The sequence below is a fragment of the Physeter macrocephalus genome, chromosome 9 (genome assembly GCF_002837175.3).
Source record: "Physeter macrocephalus isolate SW-GA chromosome 9, ASM283717v5, whole genome shotgun sequence".
NCBI classification, from domain to species: Eukaryota; Metazoa; Chordata; class Mammalia; order Artiodactyla; family Physeteridae; genus Physeter; species Physeter macrocephalus.
This window is the reverse complement of record NC_041222.1, coordinates 43289551-43315836: the sequence shown is the minus strand read 5'-3', so window position 1 is coordinate 43315836 and position 26286 is coordinate 43289551. Positions and strand designations below refer to the sequence as shown.

At 41.7% G+C, this 26286-nt stretch overlaps 1 protein-coding gene across 2 annotated transcripts in view; it reads left to right on the top strand.

Annotated features, from left to right (window-relative positions):
• The window catches only part of PGM5 (phosphoglucomutase 5), a 188446-nt gene that overhangs the window by 95720 nt on the left and 66440 nt on the right, over positions 1–26286 (top strand). For both annotated transcript variants that reach the window (XM_055087150.1, XM_024126861.3), the window contains exon 7: positions 21986–22101. In XM_055087150.1, the coding sequence (XP_054943125.1) occupies positions 21986–22101 (116 nt within the window). The remainder of the gene's footprint in view (positions 1–21985; positions 22102–26286) is intronic.

The window sequence follows — 26286 nt, the reverse complement described above, 5'->3', positions numbered from 1 at the left end:
AATGCCATTTGCAGCAACATGAATGGACCTAGAGATTATCATACTAAATGAAGTCAGACAGAGAGACAAATATCATATGATATCACTTATATGTGGAATCTAAAAAACAATACAAATGAACTTATTTGCAAAACAGAAACAGACTCACAGACATAGAAAACAAATTTATAGTTACCGAAGGGGAAGGGGGAAGGGATAAATTGGGGGTATGGGATTAACAGGTGCACACTACCATATATAAAATAAACAACAAGGATTTACTGTATAGCATAGGGAATTATATTCAATATCTTGTAATAAACTATGATGGAAAAGAAAAAATCTACAGATTAAAGAACAACAACAACAAAAAATAATAGGAACCTGGGTGCCAGGAATTATATATGGACAATCTTGTTAGAGAATTGCCTTCCAGATCAAGGAAGAAACCTTATACATTTTCCCCATTTCACTTCACTCAGAGCTCAGTCTAGGTTGAGTCACATGCTTGCTCTTTGGCCAGTGAAGAGGGGGTCACCTTGAGTGACATGCAGTGGGGAAGGGGGTAGGTCTACCAAAGGTGTTTCCTTGAGAAGGGGTTGGATATTGGACAGACAGAAACAACAGGTTCCAGATCACCATGGTGGGGTATTCTACATTTTTAAAAATTAATTTTTATTGGAGTACGGGCATTCTACATTTTAAACTAAACAGCTCTGGAGAGTGTGTGACTGAGTGTGGGTATGGTGCAGGGAGGGGTGGGGAAGGTGTTGGGTGTTAACGGCAGAACAAGCAGTAGTCTAGGAGCTGGACCAGGATCAGAACTCCCAAAGGACTCTGCCGTAAGGTGGCAATAAGATGCCATGGCAAGGTACTTACTCTTCGTGGACTTCTGCTTTCCTTATTTAAAGAATGAAGAGGTTGGATTTGCTGTTCCCTAAGATCTCTTTTTGCTACAAATATCAAGAGAGGTATATTTTGGGGCCAGGGCCATGACTATTCCTTAGCTGGGTATAAGACTGTGTTAAATTCAACAGGATTTTTTGAGTGCTTATAGCAGTGGTTCTTTTTTTTTTTTTTTTTTTTTTTTTTTTGCGGTACACGGGCCTCTCACTGTTGTGGGCTCTCCCGTTGCGGAGCACAGTCTCCGGATGCACAGGCTCAGCGGCCATGGCTCACGGGCCTAGCCGCTCCGCGGCATGTGGGATCTTCCCAGACCAGGGCACAAACCCGTGTCCCCTGCATCGGTAGGCGGACTCTCAACCACTGCGCCACCAGGGAAGCCCCTAGCAGTGGTTCTTAAATGTTAGCATGCATAAGAATCTTTGTGGAGGTTGGGTGGGTGGAGATGTCCTTATTCCGATGCATATTCCAAAGCCTTGTCCCCAGAGATTCGGATTCGGCCATGCTGAGTGGAGCCCAGGCATCTACATTTTAAACGAAATGGTCAGGTAGTTCTGATGCAGTTGATCAAGCCTGCAGACTTGCATACCTACTGGTTGGTTTTCAGTGAAACAAAAGGGAACCTTCTCAGTTGGAGCTGCAGGTATTACAAAATATTCAAAGTAGGGCAAAAGGCAAGGCCCCGAAAGCTCCCTTGTTAAGCCCCCTAGATAGTGTGAAGATGCTGGGAAGACAGTGGACATCAGGGTAGCCAGGGACTCTACTGCCTTTGCATTGGAGCACAAGAGTCGCAACCACCCAGGGCTCCTGCATTTTGTCCTTAGGCCTCTCACTCTGTTTGCTTCCAGTGTAGCCATGTAATAAAGCTGTGGGGTAGAGAGTTGGCCATGAGTACCTTGAGAGTTTTCCTTATTGTACGAGGCTCTTAAATAGACCTTTCTAGTTGAGGACATGTGTTTGGGGTCAGCAGAGTCTGATTTCTAAATTTCTGTTTTCAGAAGTTGAACCTCCAGGCTGCACTTTCACATTAAACACATCTCATGTGGGGAGTTATGTTGAAGGATGCACAGTCCACTGTTTTCTTGAGTCTTATAATTTGTACTGCACCCTCTGTCTGGGGATCTCCAAGTGCTTTTTAAGAATATTTCACTCAAGGTGCTCCATGCATACATGTCATTTGTAAATGGTGAAGGAATATGCTTTATGTGTATAAAATGCCTGAATCCTTCTCTACTAGCTTGTACAGTGTGCCATTAAAACGTGTAGTGGACATCCAAGGGTTTCTTGGCTTTTTGAGGTAGAAGAATTTGGTCATGTGGACCAGACTGTACTCCAAATAGATTCAGAGTCCTGGCCAAATGAAAGTGAGGTATAGCCAAGGTGAAAGTAGTTTAAGTTTTGATATAACTTATTCTTGGTTATATCCAAGAAACCTACTTGTGTATTATATAATACACAAAATAATAGTGATTTAAAAATAACAAAGCTATGAGGACATTAACACAGTATTTAACTGTGGATATCATATGATTTATGATGTACAAAGCACTTTCCCATACATTCCCACTTGATACACCCTCTTGTCTTCATTGGTTCCTATCTTAGGACAGAGATTGGATGGGAAAACTTGGTCTGTAACTTCTAACAAAATGGCTAAGGCCCTTTATAGATAAGAACTCTCTGTATTTGCAGCTGACTGTTCCTAAATAGGACTGTGTCCCATTTCTGTGTTATGTTTCAAATGAAATTGTCCTTTCTTTTCAGATACTTGATTGGTTGTGTATATGCTGTGTGTGTGTGTGTGTGTGTGTGTGTGTGTGTGTGTGTGTGTGTTGCATGGAGAAACAAAGGCTAGGGCTGGAGGGGGTATATGCATAAAGGATACATTCTACAAGTTTTAATTCTTGCTTTATTTTTCTCTCTATCTGATTCTGAGGGGAGTTCAGCATATTCTTTGGCTTCAAGAAATGATATTTGAAAGAGGAATGAAAGTGTTTATTCTTCAGAGTTTAAAAAAAAAAAAAAACCTCAGCAAGTATGCATTCTGTTCCACTTGGTCTTGGAAGTCCTTTGCCAGCAAGATGAGCTTTATATCTTCTCTCTGGTGAAACTTCCCCACGTCTCCTGATCGACATTCCTCTACTTTTACGCTTCATAAATTAGGAGGGAGGGTGCTATTGTCATACTTGACCATATAAGGGAAAGAGAGGCCCCATGTTATTTGGTTCTGCCCTCATGTCAGAACTGTATATACACTCAAGGCCTTTTAAGGGAACATGGTGCGTGCAGGGAAAACATCCCCAGGCAGTCCATCCATTTTCCTCGCTACTGCAGGGCTGGTGCCTGCAAGCTCTGTGTCACTTGCAAGCATAAATCACAGGGGGTTGCTGGCGCTGAGCTCAGGGGAGGAAAACCTTGGAGGACCACGCTCGCTGCCTAGTGCTGTTGGCCTCTTCATTTTTACTAAAAGCCTATCTCACCACTTGGCCTTCTGACTTCTAGTGAGAACTTCACAACTTATACATCCTGATGTTCGTTTGGACACCCCTCACCCCGCTCCCTGTTACGAATTATTATGATGGCTGCAGTGAGGTGACCACGGCTTCCTTAAGATTTCAGATGCGTCTTGTCTGCACTGTAGCATTTGTCTCTGTGTAGCATGAGGTCTCAACTTCAGAGAGGCTGGCCTTGAACCACAGAGCTTCCTCTTCCTAGCTCTGAGAACTCGGACGCGTTACATAACCTCTATGAGGCCCAACGTCCTTATCTAAAAATGGGGAAGATAAAGGCAGTAAAATCCATTTTAAAGTGTTTAGCACAGTGCCTGGTGCATAGTAAGTAAATGCTTGATACCTGTTAGCCGTTACTATTATTACTATTGCTGCCACGGGCTTCCCTGGTGACGCAGTGGTTGAGAGTCCTCCTGCCAATGTAGGGGACACGGGTTCGTGCCCTGGTCCAGGAAGATCCCACATGCCGTGGAGCGGCTGAGCCTGCGCATCCGGAGCCTGTGCTCTGCAACGGGAGAGGCCACAACGGTGAGAGGCCCACGTACCGCAAAAAAAAAACCAACAAAAAACTATTGCTGCCAGAAGAGAGCTATAGTTCCACTCTTTGCAGCAAGAATTTCCTATAGCGCCCGCTGCTCTGATACAGCACTCTTTCTACCAACATTTTCTTTGAATTCAAAACACATCCAGAAGTCTTCTTAGCAGCCCTGAAGAATGTCTTGGCACAATTCATTGTACAGAGAATAGGCTCTGGAATCAGGCAGGCCAGGGCCTGAAACCCTGCCCAGCCACTTCTCTGTTACAGCATTGGACAAACGACTTAATCTCTTGGTACCTCAGTTTTGTGGTCTGTAGTCTGGTGGTAATGGTTGTTTAAATCCAGGTATTTTGGTTGCCACGGGCAGAAATGAATCAAGTATAGAACCAGGACAAAGAGGGTTGATAGCAATCCTACAGCGATTTCACGGAAATAAATTGCAGTTCGGAGGGCTCTTCAGTGCTGAGAGTAGGCAAGGTGGACAGACTTCCCTGGCGGTCCAGTGGTTAAGGTGCTGTGCTTCCAATGCAGGGGGCACGGGTTCGAACCCTGGTCAGAGAACTAAGATCCCACATGCCGCACGGCCAAAAAAAAAAAAAAAAAAAAAGAGCCAACAGTAAACCAAATGCAATTTGTGATCCTACTTGCACTTGATATGGAAAATAAAAACAGTCATTAAAGACATTTGAGGGAGGGACTTCCCTGGTGGTCCAGTGGTTAAGAATCCACCTTCCAATGCAGGGGATGCGGGTTTGAACCCTGGTCAGAGAAATAAGATCCCACATGCCGCACGGAAAAAAAAAAAAAAAAAAAAAGAGCCAACAGTGAGCGAGGTGGAGGCCCTTCTGCTCCTTCAGGTCTCGTCTAGCTCTGTCCACCTGGTGGACACCCGGTTCAGCCTTGGTCCCATCAGCTCAGATCACCCCGGCCGCAGGGCCTCTGGGCTGGGGGCACTTTCTCTGGAAGAGGCAGCAAGTAATGAAGCACAAGGAGGAGGATAATAATGCCTCGTGGGATTGCTGGAAGGAGTCAATGCATTACCGTAGGGAAGCACCCGGCGTGGTGCCTGGTACTAGTCAATGCTCACTAAGTGTTCGCTCTGTCCCACCGCATCCCTAACTCCCTTCCCCAAGAGTAGGCACTCCACTACTAGAGCCACAGTACCAAAGATGGGGAGAGGAAAGAGCACTGATGTCACTTCTGGGTTAGAATTCAAAGGGAAAGAGATAGCTAAGTTTGGCGAAGAGAAAGAGAGGCCTTGAGAGGAGGGGGAGCTTCCACTTGGAGGTACATAGATTGTCTCCTCCGGTGCAGCTAATCACACTCACTTCCTTCTTTGAATTCCACCTGCTTGAGCTACATTTCACAGAAAACAGAGTCCTGCAGGATAGGTCAAAAGGACAGTAACACGACTGTGGGTCTCCTTCAAACTCCTGCCCCTCTGTTCAGGCAGGTCCAGCATCAGCCACGCTGCCAGGACAACCAGGTAGCTACATCATCCAGGCCAGGGGGTTGTTGGGGAGAACACTTAGGGAAGCCTGCACGGGACATCCCTTGATGCCCCCGAACCTTCAAGGCAGAGCCCTGGTCCCATCCAGAGGCTTCTATCCAGTACCCCAGGGGCCCCTGCTAATCTCATTAACAAACCTCCCTTCTCTTCTTGGGTTAGGTCAGAGGTTCTCAAACTGCTTTTCTGTTCACAGGCATAACCCGCTCCCATCAGGAGCACCTGTTCCTCCCTGCAGTGATTCTCAAGCAGTTGGAGCTCTGCCTGGTAGAATCTCCCCACCTCTGAGTTTCTGATAATCCCCCCTGACCCTGTTAGAATGTAGCTCAGAGGTTGTTTTTCAATCAATAAACATCCCTCAAGCACCTGTTCAGTACCTGGCCCTGTGCTAGGAGTTGGTCTTCAGAGAAGGACACAGCCCTTGTCCTCCTGAAGCTGCTGGAGGAGATGGACCAGGACAATGATGTTTTGCATGAGGCTATGGGAGAGCAGAACAGACACCTGTGATGGGGTTATCTTGTTGCCTTCAAGGAACCTCTGCGGGTCTGGAGGTTCTTTTCAGAAACTGAGACTTAAAGGACATTTAAGAGTTAGCTAGCTGAAGTGAGAGAAGCTGTATTCCTGAGTCCTGGCGGACAGAAAGCATGGCTTATCTGGAAACTGCAAGTTTTTGGAGTCCCTGGAAGGTAAAACTGGAGAGTATTTCTTCAAGGTAGGACAGACTCTTTCCCTTGATGCCAAGCTTGGCTGGGAGTGCCCTGGGGCCCCCAAGGTCATAGCCCTTTTCGTTCCCATGCAGCACCTTCCCAGGAAACACTCTGTGCCAGTCCACAGTGGAGGGAAGTGGGGTGGTGGCAGGTCCCGATCCCACACAGCCATCTCTCAGGCTCAAACCCCTCTGGCAGCCCCTGTTTCCTTGCAGGCTATCGCCAATGGATGAGTCACTTTTCTTTGAAGCCTTCAAAAGACCCACTTACCCCAAGGAGGGTGAGGATTTCTGCCTGTTAAATTGTGCTGCTTTTCTGGTATGTTTACTGTGTCACGAACACCTCCTCTCTTCCTGTGAGGACACTGAAACTCACAGAAATGCAGCGACTTACCAACAAAAGTTAGTGAAAGATGGAGTCAGGATTTTAACCCAGGTTGGTCCACCCAAGAAGCCCAAGCTGGTTCCACTCTGCTGCCCAGTGTCCCTAGAGCAGGGGTCCCCAACCTCCGGAGTCTAATGCCTGAGGATCTGAGGCATTTCTATAATAATAGAAATAAAGTGCACAATAAATATAATGAGCTTGAATCACCCCAAAACCGTCACCCCACCCCTGGTCCATGGAAAAATTGTCTTCCAAAAAACCAGTCCCTGGTGCCAAAAAGGTTGGGGACTGCTGCTAGAGCACTACAGGAGAAGTGAGTGGGGAAGTAAACCCACTCCTCTCAGTAGCAGGTATTGTTATTATTCCAGTTTCTTGGATGTGAACTGCAAATAAAAGAGGGTAAGTGGCCTATGAGGGTCACAGGATGAAAAGTATGAGCTGCACTTTGAACCCAGGCTTGTCAGATTTCAAAGAGTGCGGTACTTACAGGCTAGGGGGCTGGTTGTCCTGTTCACGTTTGCGGAAAAGTGCCATGGTGCGGCGAGAGCTGAACCTCAGCCTGCCAGGGTTTGATTGCCATCTTCCGTATTCTCTTGAGACAGACTCACATCTAGGCTAACCCTGATGTTCAATGCCAATCTGAGTCTGGACTCCCAATCAATAATATCTTCTGAGGACTTCTTTTTTTTTTTTTTTGTGGTACGCGGGCCTCTCACTGCTGTGGCCCCTCCCATTGTGGAGCACAGGCTCTGGACGCGCAGGCCCAGCGGCCATGACCCACGGGCCCAGCCGCTCCGCGGCATGCGGGATCCTCCTGGACCAGGGCACGAACCCGCGTCCCCTGCATCGGCAGGCGGACTCCCAACCACTGCGCCACCAGGGAAGCCCCTTTCTGAGGACTTCTTAAACATTGTGCAATGTGTACATCAAAATTTGGTTCTTAGCATTTTGAATACACACACATATATATGTATGTATCTATATCATATATATATTTGTCATATTTAATCCAAATCCTTTACTCTGTATATATCTTTAAAGTAATAGAATGTTTGTAAATAAAGGTTTTTATCTTGCCCAAAGTCTATATATATATACATATATATATATATATGGTTGCATTGCTTAATTGATCACCATCATTTGCATATAGTTTGTCTTCACTCACAGCTTTTTATAAACCCTGCTAGAATAAGAATCTTCTAGAAATAAGAAACACTACTTGTTATAAGTATAGACACCAGGACCTACTAATTCAAGATATACTTGTGGAGGGGCCTAGCAATCTGTATCTTTAATAAGTACCCCAGATGATTGTTATTATCAAGAAAGTGTGGGAAGCACTGGCTTCTTCCGTGAAACTGAGTGATTAAGCACCACCAGCTAGACAAAAGAAGAGGGAAACTCGTCCAAGCTGTGTGCCAGGTGAGGCCTTTAAAAACACTATCTGGGTGCCCCATAGATGTCATCTTACTCTAAGTTTATAAAAGTTTACATCATAAGAAGTCATTTTGCTACTTTTATTTGAGTTGAATATGCACATTTGGTTTCACGAGGGGAAAAAAAGCCCAACTGTCATATTTCATCCAGCTAGGAAGTCTGTTACAAGTGAATGACCATATTTTTTTTCTGACCTTTGGAGCATTGCCTTGAGATTTTTCCAAGAAACTCCGTCAGTAGCCTAGTGCCAGGTTAGTGTGCTGGGGTTGCATGCATCCATATCTGGCTTTCCAGATGGGCATTACTAACTGCATTGGATATTGGCAGAGAAAATGGGAGCTGGCTGAGAGAATTCTGGGATGGAATGTTCAGAAATAAATTTGTAGGACCTGCTGAAAATAAGTATAGTATATGCAGAATGTGGTGGGGATAAAGTGAAGGAGAAGATGAAGCATTCTCCCCGAAACCTTATTGTGCAAGAAACTACCTAAGATTCTGACAAGAGTTACACCACTTTCCCTTGCCCCCAACACACACACACACACACACACACACACACTCATACACACAATACACATGCATACACATGCCCCCCCCACATGTCCACACACACACACACACATGCCCACATGCACTTGGGTCATTTCATCCCTCATTGGCGTCCTCAGCTTCTTGCCTAGGGCCTTTGATATTCATAGCCTTAAAATTAGAGACCTGAAAACAATTACAGTTGATCCTTGAGCAACACGGGTTTCAACTAAACGGGTCCACTTATATACAGATTTCTTTCACTAAATACCTACTACAGTAGTACATGATCTGAGATGGGTTGAATCTGCAGGTGCAGAGCCATGGATACAGAGGCCCGACTGTAAAGTTCTTTGCGGATTTTCAGCTGCACAGGTGGTAGGTGGCCCTAACCCCTGTATTGTCCAAGGGTCAACTGTACTAACTCCAAAATGAAGAAAACTGTCACATCGACATGAGTAACTGCTTAGTTTAATGTAAAAATGTAACATTTTGTCACTTTATTATTAAATTTAGTATCCAAATAGTCAACACTTGAAAATAATTTGTAGTATGTATTTTCTCATTTTGAAAGGATTCCCAAGTGTGCATGATAGGTGAGAAATCTTGTCAATAGTTAATTGAGTGACTTGTAGCCTCATTTCAAAAACAAAATTATAAAAATCCTTTCAAGAGTCTTTTAAAGCAAGAAGTCAGTTTTTATGTGAGATGTAGATATATTTTAATATGGTTGGTATGATATGGGTGGAGGCCTCACCCACACATGCACACTCACAGAGTTCACCACTTCTGAATGCTATTGGGTAGGGCATATGGTTGGAGAAAAAGAAAACGTGCTATTTAAAGCTGTGTCTTCAATAGTCCAAAGACTGCAAAAGGCTTTAGGGTCCACCCTTAGTCATAGGACCATTGGGGAGGGTGTGATCCACCCCTTGCTACACCAGGAATGTGTTTAAGGGACTTGAGAGCCATAACTTCTGCTCTGCCTACATGCAGGTGAAACTGATGGAGAGCTTCTGCATCCAGTTGCACAGGCTGTGCATTGTGTAAGGGCCCCGCATTCCAAGGGGGCAATGTTCATACTGAGGACACTTACATTTAAATATTTATTATGACAGTGTTTTCACAGGTGGCCTTAAAGTGCTCTCTTCTAAGAAAAGCAGTGTGCTACCACACTTTTTTGAAAGCTGGAAATTATTGGGTCTCAAAGATGATGTAGTACCTTTAGCACCAGGGCACTGCTTGGGCTGCAGCCTGGACCGATGGAAAAGGCAGTGCTCCTACCTCTCCACTCATCTGTATCATCCCTTCACCGTAGGAAGTGGTGTCTTGACCTGAAGAGAACTGTTCCTCTCACAGGAGACTGTGCCCCTGCAGTGGTTCTCAATGCCCAGAAGCCATCGTGTCCTCTGCTGACCCTGTCCCTCCTCTGTGGGTCCCCAATTAGGCCCAGCAATCAGCCGAAAACATGGAATGGATCCACACAGAGAAACATTTCTGTGCCTCAGTCTCTGAAAAGGGGGAAAGAACAGTTGAGAGGCATTCTAATTCTCCACGGAGACTCTACTTCAATTAATTTCAGGAACTGTGTGTTCTCACCAACCTATTTTGGTCCCCGTCCTCCAGAGACCACTAGGCCCTCTGAGAGAGAGTCTATCCCACTGCATGGGTCACCCTGAATGCACACAGCTGCTTTCCCCATCTCCTTCCTCTTCCCCTACTGCCTCCCTAGGGACTGAACCCCAGGACCAGATTTAGATAGCGAAGAGCTCTGCTGTCAATCACCCTCACTGGCCCTGCCCCTGGGCTGCCTCTCTCTGCTGAGCCCAGAGCTTCGTGCAGTCCAGGACCTGGAGGAGGGTATCTGCTTCCGGGGATGCCCTTCCACCCGGGGATGCCCTTCCACCCGGGGATGCCCTTCCAGTTAACTCGTCTCTCAAGCCCCTTTGGGAAGGGCATCCTCCTGAGAATCCTTGATGTGATTCCAGACTATTTGACATGTTCCTTCTCCCTTGCTCTTAAAAGTGTTCAGTGGGAGTAAAGTCCTTTGAAGCGCACCCCTGCTATAGTCATATAAGGGATATATTTCTTGGTTTATCTTAACCAGTGTTTTCCAGCACGTGCTGCATGAAACGTCAGCCCCACGAGGTGCTACTTATAAACATGAGAAATATGCACCCTTCCCTGTCTTTAAAGTTTTACAGTGAAATGAGCATTTAGTTCTGAGAAATCCCGCAAAGGTAGAGAGAGACCAGTTTTACCATAATCTCCTACCTCTTCACAATAAACTTACAGCAATGGACTTGGTAAACTAACATACACTTATTTAGAAGTAAGGTTATTAATCTTTTCATCCAACTCTTTGTACGTAATTCCACGTGGAAGTTCGTCCACCGTAACTTAATTTTATCCTGAGCTTTCAATGGTCTCGTGTACTTGCTCCCTCTGGTATTTGAAGGACTTAGTTCTGGAATCTAAATGACGTTTGTACCCATGTAGGAGAAGTCTGTGTTCTGATAGAGCCCACAGTGTTTGCATGGAATTAACAAATGTCGTTAAGTACTTGCTCTGTGCCAGTCAGAGCCCTTGCCCTCCGGGGGCTCACAGATTAGAGGCAGTCAGCTGTCCCAACATCTAATGCAATAACCTGTGCTGAGTGTGTAATTGGTAGGGTTTCCTGTGGCAGCACAAAGAAGGGACTGGACACATTGACCTGGATAGTCGAAATAGCCTGAGTGTAGGGGGCTGGATGAAAAGAGTGCTGGGTATCTTCCATTTGCCCCAGGATGCCTCTCCACTCTCTCCCTACACTCTGTCCCTCAGGCTGACCTCTATGGACTGTATCAACTGGCTCATCTTCCCTCCTGATTTCAGTTGGGGTTGGACAATTGGGAGCACTACAGATATCAGGCAGCTGGAGGAGAATGGGGTCAGGAATTGATTTCTCTCCTTGATGGGTTCCTATGGGCTGGCAACATGTCTCTTCTGAAGGTCATGGCTCCTGCCAGGCAGCCCTCTCCACCCAGCTCTGTCTCTGGTTCCAGGAATGAGTCTGGGGGTCGGGTAATGCTCGCCCTGATGTTACTTGCCCTGGGGTACTGTACTGTCTGTTGTGCTCCCCTTCTCCACTGCCCACACCTGCGTAAATAGCACCTGTGTTTTGGTTTTTAAAATGTATTTATTTATTTATTTTTGGCTGTGCTGAGCCTTCGTTGCTGCACGCGGGCTTTCTCTAGTTGCGGCGAGCGGGGGCTACTCTTGGTTGCGGTACGCGGGCTTCTCATTGCGGTGGCTTCTCTTGTTGTGGAGCGCGGGCTCTAGGTGTATGGGCTTCAGTAGTTGCAGCGTGTGGGGCTCAGTAGTTGTGGATCGCGGTCTCTAGAGCGCAGGCTCAGTAGTTGTGGCACATGGGCTTAGTTGCTCTGCGGCATGTGGTATCTTCCTGAACCAGGGATCGAACCTGTGTCCCCTGCATTGGCATGTGGACTCTTAACCACTGCACCACCGGGAAAGCCCAGCACCTGCGTTAAACTCTCCTCAAATTGCTCAATTTGAGTGTGTCATCTATTCCTGTTGGGACTCTAATTGATATGAAGAGTATCCCCATCTATGTGAACTATGTGTGCCAGGATCTGAAGCTGCATGGTGCTTTAAGGAGGCTCTACCCAAATAGCAGTGTGTCCTGGCAGGAGGATAGAGGGAAATGCAGGAAGCAGCAGCTGGAGAGGTAACAATGCTAACAGCTGTTGCTGCTGTCCGTGCACTTCTCTGAATGTTTGGGGCTTCCCAAGGATCACCCCATGTAGTCCTCCCTGAATAAGAAGATTCAGTGTTATTACATTTCACAGGTGAAAGAGCTGGGCTTATTGAGTTTAAGTAACTTGGCCAAGGTCACTCAGCCAAGAAGGGGTGGAGCTGGGTGGGGACTCAGGCAGTCAGAATTCAGAGTCCATCCTCTCGTCCACGCAAAGGTGTTTGGACTTGATTCCGCGGCAGTGCACGTCTGCCTGCCTTTCCTGTCCACTCAGCTTTACCTTGTGCTGTAAACATCATCTCCCACAAAAGGACATCAACTTCTCCAATAGTTTCTCTCCACATAAGTATGTCTTATTAAATCAAAACTTTTTAAAAAGATAAATTAATGTGGCATGAGCTTTCTTTATACTTTCAGCAAAATTAAACCCAATCCTGAGTAAGGATGGACATCCTGGAAGGTTAAGTGCAGCCTTGAATATGTGATGTCTTTCAGTTGGGGTGGGTGCTTCTGTGTCCCTTGATAAATACTCATTTTCTCAGAGCCCATTTAGGGATGACTGCCTGATGACTTGACCTGACTTCCCAGGAAACAGCGAACTGGGTCATACATTAAGCCACAGATCTTTGAGAAAACTGATAATGACATGATATTTTAATGTTTACCTCTCCTCATGGTATTACCCATAGAATGGTGATGCAGCCTTACACAAATACTTCTTTTCTCTGGGTTTTGTTCTTCCTTTAAAACGAGTATCATTTTACAGCCGCTGTATATTTATTTAATGTTCCATGCCCAGATGTCCCATTTCTCCTGTTTTATGACATAGGAGCAGTAAGATTTTTTAATACCATCCAGGAAAAGATGCTGATTGAATCCAGAAGAGGAAACACAGAAGGTTTTAAGAAAGAGAAGCTTTGTTTAGTGAGATGTTTTATCTCCTGGGTTAGAGCTGTCACATCAGTTAGTATTTACTACTTTTTGTCTATAGTTGTAAAGGAATTGATTCTAAATCTTCCAAGGGTATTATATAGGCTTTTAAAAAAGCTTCAGTAAGGTGTCAACATACTTTAAAATTCAAAGCAGAACAAAAAGACAAGAAGATGCTTTACTTTTTGCTCTTCAGGGAGCAGTCTCATGGGACTCTGAAGGACAGCTGACAGTCAGTCTTCTCTTTATGTCTCAGCTTAACTGGAACACTCGGGGCTTAATATTTGCCAGCCCTAGCCCCTCAACCGTTTTTCTTCTTTGAAAATAATTAGAACCAGGAACAATTTACATCAAAGTTCTCAAGTGTCAAGATGGTAAACATAGGCACTTGTTGATTCCCAGACATAGGGTTCCCAAGTATTTGCTAGCTTAAGAGAGTGAACCTGTGATTCTTTCAATTTTACGTATTTTTCTTTTGGATCTTTGGTCCAAGTCCAAAGCCAATTTTTTTCTTTTAAGTGAACATCCTCAGAAATATGCCTGCCTTATGTTTCCTAACAAAACTTAAAATCTAATTGGGAAGGATCCTATTTTCCTCTGTAACACTTACCTAAAATAAAAGTACAGAAGCTTTTAGATAAAGCAGCAAAAGCCCCTGGGTTTGGGGTCCACCTTTGTTTGTTTTACAATTGTCCCAAATCTAGAATTTTTTAGGGAGCGTGAAACATACAGTTATATTTTGCTTTTTTAAAAAAATAAATATTCTTTAAATGATATGTCCATTTCCCTTTGGATTAAGTGAAAGTTCCAAAACCCAAAACAGTAATAGTGCTGTAATACCGTAGGACATTTCATAGTTGTTAGAGCACTTTCTTTTCTTTTTATACCATCTCATTTGATCCTTATGACTTCCCTGGTAAGACAGGCAAGGGAGGTGTTATTTAGTATGTGAGTTTTGAGGTTTAGACCAGGCTGAGATACTACAGGCCCCAGGAACAAGCAGCTCGCTGCTAAAGTTGACATATATTAACATTTATATATATGGTTGAAAAACTTTTGTCATCTTATTGTGACAGCCTCATGTTTTATATTTAAAACATGTATTTATATTTATATTTATTTTACCTGAAAGTGTGAGTTGCTCCATTCAAAGGATGAGGAAAGAGTGAACTTTGAGATTGGTATTAGAAAACAAGGCCTAGTTGAGCTCTGCTTAATTCTTATTGGTGAGCTGAGTAGGCTGCCTTAGAAATGCATTTAAAGTGCAAACTCACATAAGCCTTTTACCTCAGAGCAGCTCCAGCCAGCAGTGCCAGATATCAAAGAAGGGATCTGGGAGTGAACTCATCCATGTGAAAATACTAGGGGACAAACTTGCAGGCAGTTTTGTTCCATGTCTACCAGACCTTAACCAGCATGTCCAGAATGCTATTAAACTCCATCTTCAGTAGTTTATTTCTTGGGATGATGTAAATAAGGCTAATTTAAACATGTACTCAGTCATAAATACTACAGGGTTTTTTTCTTTTAAATAAAACAGCTTATGGAGCTCAATATCAAAAAAAGAAACAATCCAGTTAAAAAATGGGCGGAAGACCTAAATAGACATTTCACCAAGGAAGACATAGATGGCCAAGAGGCACATGCAAAGATGCTCAGCATCACTAATTATCAGAGAAGTGCAAATGAAAACTGCAATATGACCCAGCAATCCCAGTACTGGGCATATACCCTGAGAAAACCATAATTCAAAAAGAGGCATGTACCACAATGTTCATTGCAGAACTATTGACAATAGCCAGGACATAGAACCAACCTAAATGTCCATTGACAGGTGAATGGATAAAGAAGATGTGGCACATATATACAATGGAATATTACTCAGCCATAAAAAGAAACGAAATTGAGTTATTTGTAGTGAGGTGGATGGACCTAGAGTCTCATACAGAGTGAAGTAAGTCAGAAAGAGAAAAACAAATACCGTATCTAACGCATATATATGGAATCTAAAAAAAAAAATGGTACTGATGAACCTAGTTGCAGGGCAGGAATAAAGAGGTAGATATAGAGAATGGACTTGAGGACATAGGGTGGGAGGGCGAAGCTGGGGCGAAGTGAGAGTAGTAACATCGACATATATACACTACCAAGTGTAAAATAGATAGCTGGTGGGAAGCAGCCGCATAGCACAGGGAGATCAGCTCGGTGCTTTGCGATGACCTAGAGGGGTGGGATAGGGTGGATGGGAGGGAGGCTCAAGAGGAAGGAGGTATGTGGACATGTGTATGCATGTGGCTGATTCGCTTTGTTGTGCAACAGAAACTAACACAGTATTGTGAAGCAATTATACTCCAGTAAAGGTCTATTTAAAAATAAATAAATAAATGTTAAATGAAGCATAATGTATATTTAACAAGGCACATCTCATGCGTCGCTCAAGGACTTTTTACAAAGTGCACACACCCATGTAACTACCATTGTAGATCAAGAAACAGAACAGCATTCCTGAAGCTCCCTCGATCCTCATTCCAATCACTACCTCCCCCTCCTCCCCAGAGATAACCTCTATCCTGACTTCTGTCACCAATGACTAGCTTTTTTGGTTACTTTTTTCCAGCTTTATTGAGATATAATTGACAGATAAAACTGTAATATATTTAAAATATTCAATGTGATGATTTGATACTGATAGACATTGTGACATGATTATCACGATCAAGTTAATTAACTCATTCATCACCTCACATAGTTTTTTTAGTGAGAATTCTGCTTTCAGCAAATTTCAAGTACACAGTACATGTTAATAACTATAGTCACCGTGCTGTACATTAGATCTTCAGAACTTATTTATCTTTTAATTTTTTATTGAAGAATAGTTGATTTACAGTGCTGTGCCAATCTCTGCTGTACAGCAAAGTGACTCAGTTATACACATACAGATATCTTTAGAACTTGTTTATTTTATAAATGGAGATTTGTACCCTTTGACCACCATCTCCCCATTCCACCTCCCCACCCCAGTCCCTGGCAACCACCAATCTACTCTTCATTTCTATGAGTTCAGCTTTATTTTTTTTTTTTAGACTCCACATTTAAGTGATACCTTACAGTATTTGGTTTTCTCTGTCTGGCTTATTTCACTTAGCAGAATGCCCTCCAGTTTCATTCATGTTGTTGCAAATAGCAGAATTTCCTTCTTTTTTTATGGCTGAGTAATAGTCATTGTATTTATATACCACATCTTCTTTATCCATTTATCTGTCGTTGGACACGTAGGTTGTTTCTGTATCTTGGCTGTTGTGTATAATGATGCAATGAACATAGGAGTACAGATATCCTTTCGAGATCCTGTTTTCATTTCCTTTGGATAAATATCTAGAAGTGTGATTACTGGATCATATGATAGTTCTTTTTTAATTTTTTGAGGAGAGGACCTCCATGTTATTTTCCATAGTGACTGTACCAGTGTACATTCCCACCAACAGTGCACAAGTGTTCCCTTTTCTCCACATCCACACTGGCTCTCTTATCTCTTGTCTTTTTGATAATAGCCATTCTGTCAGGTTGGCTAAAAACCCAATAATAGGTGTGAGGTGATATCTCATTGTGGTTTTGATTTGCACTTCTCTGATGATTGGTGATGTTGAGCATCTTTTCATGTATCTCTTGGTCATTTGTGTGTCTTCTTCAGAAAAATTTATTTTCCTATTTAGACCCTTTAACCATTAAAAAAATTAGATTGTTTGTTTTCTTGCTATTGAGTTGTAAGCATTCCTTATATATTTTGGATATTAACCCCTTATTGGATATAGGGTTTGCAAATATTTTTTCCCATTCCATAGGTTGTCTTTTCATTTTGTGGGTTGTGAATATTCTCTTTCGTAAAGTGCCTAATCAAGATTTTTGCCCATGTTTTAAAGGTTATCTGCCTTTTTTATTGATTTGTAGGAGTTTTTACATATAAACTACGTATAAGTCTTTTGTTGGATATATGTGATGCAGATATCTCCTAATCTATGTAGACGGAGGCTTTTTAAAAAGGGACTGAGGGTTCAGTATGTAGAAAATAGAACCAAGAGGTGTGCTCAGCTCTTAAGAAAGTGGATGTTTGAAGATAAATTGAAGGAAGAGCGACCTGGGTCTTGTCCTTTTAAAATCTATTGGAACTTTCTTAAAGTAGAATTCCAAGAGTAGCTGATGCTGCCTCATGTACTCGATATAATTAGTCATTTTGTATTTGGCTGTTCTCTCGCAAGGTAAAAGAGAGTCATTAGTAACCGTTGGCATTACAGTAGAATATTGTCTCATACAATGATGTAGTACTGTATAATTAAGTTAGTATATATTTTAATACCTACTGTGGGCATGCACGGCGCTGGATGTGGGAGGTGCAAAGGTGGGTGTGCTAGCACCTCTACATGTAGTGAGCTTTTAGGGATCTTTCAGGATGCTTTTGTATCTGTTATCTTGTTTGAGCACATGAGGGTAAGGCGACCACCAGACTGGTAAAATAGAAATAATTTGTCCTTCTTCTTCTCCTCAGACTTTTGACTCTCATATATTCACTGCCCTAATTCTGTAAAATCTTTATTATCAAGAAATGCCTTTGTCTTATCCTGATAGCCCCACCAATTAATAGCTGGAGAAATTCTCCTTGCTCAAAATGACTAATTTAAATAAAACATGCAGAAATTACTTGATTATTTCTTAATATAATATAAGGAACCTACAATGAGAAAAGACCGTAAAATAGAGATACTTTTCCCCTTGCTATTCAACAATACTCCTTAAATAATAGATATTAGTCAACTGAAATCATACAGAATTTATTGAGGGCAAGTCTGACAAGGTATTATGTTATCCTAGACATTGAAGAGCTATCAAGGTATATAAGATGCAGCCCCTGCCCTCAAAGAACTAACACACTGGTGGTTGTAGTGGTAGTATCTGTGTGTGGAGGGAGAGTGTTAAGAAGGTAACAACATGTACAATGACAATGTGAACGTAAAAACCCCCTACCAAGAGAGGAAGCCTAGGGCAGGAAGGCTTACTTTGGATTGATAACGGCAATGAAAAAAGAATTGTATTTGTTACGGTAATGGAGCTGGTGCTACAGAGCTAATCCCAAAGTGTACAATGGCTCAAACATTGCAAGAGGTTATTTCTCAGCTATTAGAAGTTAAAAACAGGTGTTCCTGATTGGTGACTAATTCTGCTCCAAATGGTGATTCAGAGATCCAGATCTTCCAACTTGTAGGTCCTCCATCTTCAACATGTGGCTTCTAGGATTGCTGGGCTTGTCCACATTAGGCTGGCAGAAGGAGAAAGAGCATGGAGGACGGGAAATTGTAGTAACCAGATTTGAAAAGCGTGTGCATTGTCTCCACCAGAGTTCCGTTGGCTAGAACTCAGCGTGTGGCCACAGTGAACCTCGTGGGAGGTTGGGAAGTGTAGTCCAGCTGTGTGTCCAGGAAAAGATACTTTTGTTGACCACTAGCAGCCTTTGCCACAGGATTCATGATGGCAGGGCATTTAAGATAGGTTTTGAAGCAAAGCGAAGTATTTTGGGAGAGATTGGAAAGGAGGATTAATCCAGGTAATATGAAAAGCATAAGGAAGGACTCGTAAAAAACAACAACAAAAATGCAAGAGCATATTTAGAAAATAAGAGATGGTTCAGTTTTTAGGAGCATATGGGGAGTATCATGGGAGAAAGTATTGGCATAATAGGTTGAGGCTATTTCCAACCTGAAGCCACATTTTTAGAGGTTTTAAAATCCACACTAAGAAGCTTATATCCACCATGGTTTTTGTTGTTGTTGTTTTGTTTTGGCTACCAAGGCTCACTCCCATTTGCAGGAAAATTGTGGCCCAGATTCATTTTCTTTCTTTTCCTTCATATGCTGGTCTTTCCTAGAAAGTGAGTTTTGTTTGTCTCTGACACATGGTGGTGGTAGTCAAGGAGAGGGGTGCAGACCCTCAGCATGAGCAGCTTCATTTTTAGCTTTTGTACCAGAGACTCCACTGGGGCCTCCTGCCAAAAACCAGTCTAGAGCCTGGTATCTGCTGAATGCTATGGTTGGGATGGATCCCAAGTTCAGTAGAAGGAGAAGGGAGGGGCATTCCTTTCTGACTCTAGGACACATCAACTCATGCTCAGGATCCTGGAATTTAATTACCCATATTGTTATCTTAGCTTGTACAGCTGCAAATTGTGGCTCATAGTTATAAAAGTATCCGGTCCTTTAAAATCCAGCCTCAACCTTCAGCCTGATGACCTCCTGACAGTGATCAGCTGAGAAGGGTGGAGCTGGGGAAATCCTCTCCCCTCCTTTCAGTTCTGCCAACTTGGCTTTGAACCAACAAGAATGTTTTGGCCAGAGAATATATATCCCCACACCCTCTAGCCTCTCTCTTACCCTCACCTCTGCCCCATGTTGCATATTCTATTTCGTAATCTTATGCATTCATTTTAGCTAAATTAATTTTGACCCCGGCTTTATTATGCGCTGCCCTAGAAGGCTTCTATGTGAATGATTTTTCCTTCCTTGAGCTTCTGACCATAAATTAATGTCTGTGAAAGCTTACCTTTGCTCTCCAATTTGGAGAGGATTTATTTCATTATTCCTACCAGGATGTAAACATGATTGTTTATCTTTCTTAGACTACTGAGGAAAAGAGAACCTTTGATGTAACACCCAAGCATCCAAAAGGTGCTTGTTTTCAAAGCAAACATTTTTTTTAAGACATATATATTTTTTTAAGTTGAACCTTTATTTATTTATTTATTTATTTATTTATTTATTGCCTGCGTTGGGTCTTCATTGCTGCGTGCGGGCTTTCTCTAGTTGCAGCGAGCGGGGGCTACTCTTTGTTGCGGTGCGTGGGCTTCTCATTGCAGTGGCTTCTCTTGTTGTGGGCTCTGTGGGCTCTAGGCATGCGAGCTTCAGTAGCTGCAGCACGAGGGCTCAGTAGTTGTGGCTCGCGGGCTCTAGAGTGCAGACTCAGTAGTTGTGGCATATGGGCTTAGTTGCTCCACGGCATGTGGGATCTTCCCAGACCAGGGGTGGAACCCGTGTCCCCTGCATTGGCAGGTGGATTCTTAACCGGTGCGCCACCAGGGAAGTCCCTCAAAGCAAACTTGAAAGAGACTTGGCACACAGTTTTTTCAAGATTGTGAGCACATTAATTACATTTGGGTTCAATGGAAAGAGAAGTGTTATGTTCCTCTGGCAAGAGTTCTAGATATTTTTTCCTCTAGGTGGCCACAAAACAAACCTAAAGAAATCACTATTACATCGTGTCCTTTGTCCTATGTGTATTTTTCGTCCTCTTCTTCACCGAGATACCCTCACTGGTTCCTCTCCATGGTCACCTTCTGCACGTACAGTCATCAAAGAACTAAACCTTGCTGGTGGCAGGCATTTGATGTTTTTCTCTTTGCGTTGCTTCCATGTGGGGCTTATGAAATTCTTCAGGCCAGTGTCTTGGCAGCAGCTCATTCCCCAGCCAACTTTGAGGTTTGTATATGTTTTGAAGCACTAAAACATTTGGGGATACAGCATGGTGTAGAGGAATGGAACATGGACAGAAATTAAGCAGACTTGGGTCCAGAATCTAGCTTTGCCTCTTATCTCTGTGAGATCTTGAACAAAATACTTGACCTTCTGGGTCCTCTGAGCCTGAATTTTGACAGTAGAGCTTAGTTTTAGCTGTTTTTAAATTCTATCTAAATGGAACTGTATAGTGTATATTCCTTTGATACTGGTTTCTTTCATGTGATATTATGTTTGTGAGATTCATTCAAGTGGTTGCATGTAGCACTAGTTTGTTCAATGAAATTTATGTTATTGCATTATATATTGCAAATCATTTGTCCCTTCTACTTTGATGGACTTTTGTTTCAGTTATTACCAATTGTGATTCTATGATCATTTTTAAAAAAATCTTGTGTACATACTCTGTTGAGTAATGTCACATGCTGGGTTCCCCAGGAAGCAGCTCTGAGAGAGATTCGCTTGCAGGAACCTTATTCCTTTCTGCCATCAAGATCAAAGTTTCTTTCAAGAGCAATACCTATGGGGGAGTGAGGAAGGAGGATCAGACAGAGAAGTTGGAGCTGAAATGGCCCTACAGAGTTGTGCCAAATAGGGGCAAGAAGCCTAGACCCTTATACATCTCTCATTTGCCAGGCATTGGATGTGGATTGACCCAAGGAAGGGACCATTCCTAGAAGCCATCAACATTCCTAGAAGCTGGTAGAGTGAGTGTTCCAGTCCTAAAAGTCCTAAAATGTGTGTGTGTGTGTGCGTGCGTGTGCGTGTTGAAGGTGAAGCTGAGCAGTGCACCACAGTGTCTGCTACATCGTTAGTATTAATTTCTAGGAGTTGAATTGCTGGTTCATAGGATATGTGTATATTCATCTTTAGTAGATACTCTCAAACAATATTCCAAAGTGTTTGCACCCAAATACCACCTTAATTTAGATTCTGAGATTCCCCAACTGGGATCTTACCACCAAGATAAAGGAATATATATAGAAGTGAAACATAAATGTGAGAATATGCTATACATTAACTGAACATCTTCTATATTATGGGGAAAGCAAAATTGAGTACCATTGGAATAGGCTATTTATCATTCTCTACCTTATAGCTTGACATCTTGAAAACTGTCCACATTGTTCAGGGTGTTCTAAAATCTAGTTATGGCACTAACAGATCTTAAAAACTTCCTTATGTGCTGAGAAAAAAAAAAGGAAAGGAGAAATATGAATTAACTGTTGCCTCGAATTTCATTTTTCAGAGTGGCCAAATCAATGAAGGTCCCTGTGTATGAGACCCCAGCTGGATGGAGATTCTTCTCAAATTTGATGGACTCAGGCCGGTGCTCTCTGTGTGGAGAAGAGAGCTTTGGCACTGGTAGGCTTTATTGGGTTGGTGTTACTGGAGAGGGTGGCTGCAGAACTCTGTGACCCTAGTTTGGGGACCTGTGAGTCCACTGTGAATCAAAGGCTGGCGAAAGAGTTGGAGGCAAAAAAAAAAAATCAGAGAAACCTAGTGGGATATGTGCTATGACACCTTCACGTCTTCTGCCCATTTCTTCTTCTTTTTAGAGAGAGAGCGAGAGAGGAAATATATCAAATTCCCATGTGTTCATCACATAGTTTCAACCATCATCAACTCCTGGTCAATCTTACTTTATCTCTACCTTCATCCACAAGAGGAGCCCTCCCCTCTGATTGTTGTGAAGCAATCCTTAGTGTAAATCTTTAAGTATAAGGGGTACTGAGGGGAAAAATTTATATATATATATATATATATATATATAAATATATATATATAAATAACCATAGTACCATTATCACACCTAAAATGTTAAAAAATAATTTCTTCTTTCACTATTTTATAGATGTCACACCATTGTCTTCTGGCTTGCATAGTTTCCAAGAAATCGGCTCTAATTCTTACCACCATTGCTCTGTATTTAAATTTCGCCTACTTCCCACCTCTGGCTGGCTTCAACATTTTCTTTTTATCTTTTGTTTTTAACAGATTAATAATATGTATAGGTACATGTATTTTTTTTTTAAACCCTGCTTAGGGTTCTTCGGGATTCTTGGATCTGTTGTTTGTTATTTTTCATTAATTTTAGAAAATTCTCTGCCATTATCTCCTCATATATCTCTCTTTCCTTATTCTCTCCTCTCCTCTGAGACTCTAATTACATAATGTTAGATAATTTGTGACCATATGTTGTCTCAGAGCTCTTACATGCACTATTGGTTTTGTTTACTCTTTACTCTTTTTGTGTTTCAGTCAAGATAATCTCTATTGGCATATCATGAATTCTTTCCTGAGCTGTGTCCAGTCTTTTGCTGAGCCCGGTGAAGGATTTCTTCCTTTCTGATATTGTAGTTTTTATTTCTAGTATTTCTCTTTGACTCTTTTAAAATAATTTTCATCTCTTTGATGAAATTCCTAATCTGTTTATGTCTGTTGTTTATCTTTTCCATTAGATCATTTAACATATTAAACATAGTTATTATAAACTTTCTGTCTGATAGTTCCAATAACTGGTTATTTTCTAACTCTAGTTCTGTTGATTGCTTTGTCTCTTGATAAAGCAATGGTTTATTCTTTCTTGATTTTTGCATGTCATAATTTTTCATTGAATGCTGGACTGTATGTATGTGAGAACAGTAGAGACTCAGGTAAATAATATTTATACACAGAAATGGGCATACCTGTTCTTCTCTCAGGGCATTAGTGTGCAAGATTACATTAAATATAGTCAGGAGTTGAGCTGGGTTTGGATTTTATTGTTTCTGTTATAATCTTTAGTATATCAATGTATCACAAGCTTCAAATTCTTCCGGTAGTGGGATATTTTTACTATGTACTGAAAGTGATGATGGGGAGATGGACGAGATTTTTCAGTGTTTTTTGTTGCATTCACAGGTTTCAGCAGTTACTGCATGTCTGTGAGACAAAATAGACCTCTATTATTAGGTCCTTGACCCTTTTCTAGTGGCAGCAGTTGTCTGTTTAGTATTGGTGTAGGATTCTGGGCCCAAGCTTTCCTACTCTTTGTCCAGGGACAGAGAGTTTTTACTTCAACCCCTATTTCAGAAGCAGTGGACCTCTGCCTGGATCCTAGGGATGAGAAGGTTTGAAGTTCAGTCATCCAGGAGCTTAAGGCTTTTGTTTCCTATGAAAGAAATGTTTGGGGAGCTAGAAGGTTTTCAGGCTTATCTCTTGGCAGGAGTTGATCATTTCCTGCATGTCAGCACCACCAAGTCTCTCTCTCTCTTTTTCCAGTCTTTCTTGTGAGTACCCAGTGGAGCCTATGGGAAATAACTTGGAATGTGCCCTTCATATCTGGGACTCCAAGCAATTTAAAACTGTCATAATAGGCTATACTTGGCCTTTAAGAATGTTTAAAACTTTTGTGTGACTTCTTATTATTCACTTGTATGGAAGCATCCTCTTTCTCCTGTGCTCTGCTGAAGGTGAGACGGTTTGTGTCCTGTCTTGTCTTGAGACTCTTTGGAATTCACTTTATTTCCTGTGACCTCAGATCTTTTTTTTTTTTTTAAAGTTATGTTGTAGTTTCCTGGCCTTTTCTTATTACTGGGATGGGAGTGACATTCTCTTATAGATTTCCACATCCTAAACAGAAGTGCAGAAGTGAAACTCCAAAAATAATTTCTTAATAATTTCTCCTATTCTCAACAGTCCCCTCCTTGATAAATTTTTACAATTAGGATCCAAAAGATCTTACATTATAACTCGTTGATATCTCTTAAGTCTCTTTTAATCTGCATTTCTCCCCTCTACATTTTCTCTTTCTAATTTATTCATTGAAGAAACTGTGTCATATGTCCTATAGAGCTTTTAACAGCTTTGATTTTAATGTTAATATCTTCATTTTCCTTTCTAATTTGTTTACATAACATATAACAGATAAAGAAAAGCTCTTGATTAATATGCCTTTTCTCTGGTTCACAACCACCTTAACAGATTCTATCATTAATTATGACATTTTCTTTTCTAAAAAGTCTACATTTTTAGGTATACAGTCATATAATTTATGACTAAAGATTTTTTGTGTTTTCTAATATTTAGATCTTTTATTTCATATTCTTATGTCAGTAGCTACAATCTATAAAATAATATTAAATAACAATTGTGATAGTTCATGATTTTAATGGAAATCAATTCAGTATTTTACCATCTATTTTGATGATTGCTTTTTAATATTGGTAAAATCCCTATCATGCTTATGTAGTTTTTTTTCCTATTCTAATATTTCTTAGAATCATATTATAAATGGCTGATGGTAGGTGCCCTTTCAGAATCAAGTGATATATTAATGTTTTTTCTCCTTTATTATGTTAATGTAATGAAATATGATTGATTTGCTGATACCAAACCATCCTTGAATTCCTACGAATAAGTCTTATTTGGTCATGCTTAAACAGATTGCAGTAAAACCACTCTAACTAGTCATAATGACAGTTTTTCAGGCTATGTCAGGGTTCCTGAAGGAATTTTCTCCTGGGAAATTTTCTCCTTTTACCAAAATCAGCTAGACTCTAATAGCATTAATGGTGCAGAAGGGTTGGCAGGCACCTGTTTCTCCTTGGAAAAAGAGAGCTCATATCAAGCTCTCTCAATTACTACTGTTTGATCTCAGAACTTATGGATGGCAGGTCTGCTTGGGATAGTTGAAACTGTTATACTTTTTCTCTCCTGAGGCCCTAAAAATAGGTTCTGTGTATCCTTTTTGGTGTTTTGTGTGTCTAAACCAGTGACTGTGACTCAGAAAATCAGGGATTGTATATTGTATATAATAATTGTGCTTACAATAGACCATAAATTTATAGTCTTTAAAATTAAAGGATAAAATATTATATGTATAAACCATATTATACCATTAATAACAAATGTTTGCTGACTTCAATTTAATAAACAATTATTCGGGCTTCCCTGGTGGCGCAGTGGTTGCGCGTCTGCCTGCCGATAAATAAATAAATAAATAAATAAATAAATAAATAAATAAATAAATAAATAAATAAATAAATAAATAAATAAATAAATAAACAATTATTCAGTACTTACAGAGTACAAGGCATTGTATTGGATGGTATGCAGAATACAAAAAAGACCATACCCTTAAGAAATTCAAGATCTTTAGGGTACATAGTTAGAAAGATGCACAGGTGAGTTTTCTACAAAGCAGAAACTTTAAAGTTCCACAATAGAGGAATAGAAAAAGTGCTGTGGGAGATGAGAAAAGGAGAAAGTGGTTTGGAACTGGAGGCTCAAAGCAGACTTCCTGGAAGAGATGGAATTTGGGTAGTTCTTAAAGAATGGGAAGGATTTGCACACATAAAGACGAAAGGACAGAGCCTTGTCAGATGGGGGCAGCAATGTCAAGAAAGGGATAGAAGTGGGAGAGTAGGGGCCATGTGTTGTAAGTAGCCAGCTGTTCAGTTTGTCTAGAGAAGTATTTTCCAAATATGAATCAAGACTAATTTGGGGTCATGAGGTTGGTATAGTCGTGAACAGCTTTTTAAGAAAATATAATAGGCTAGAAACCAT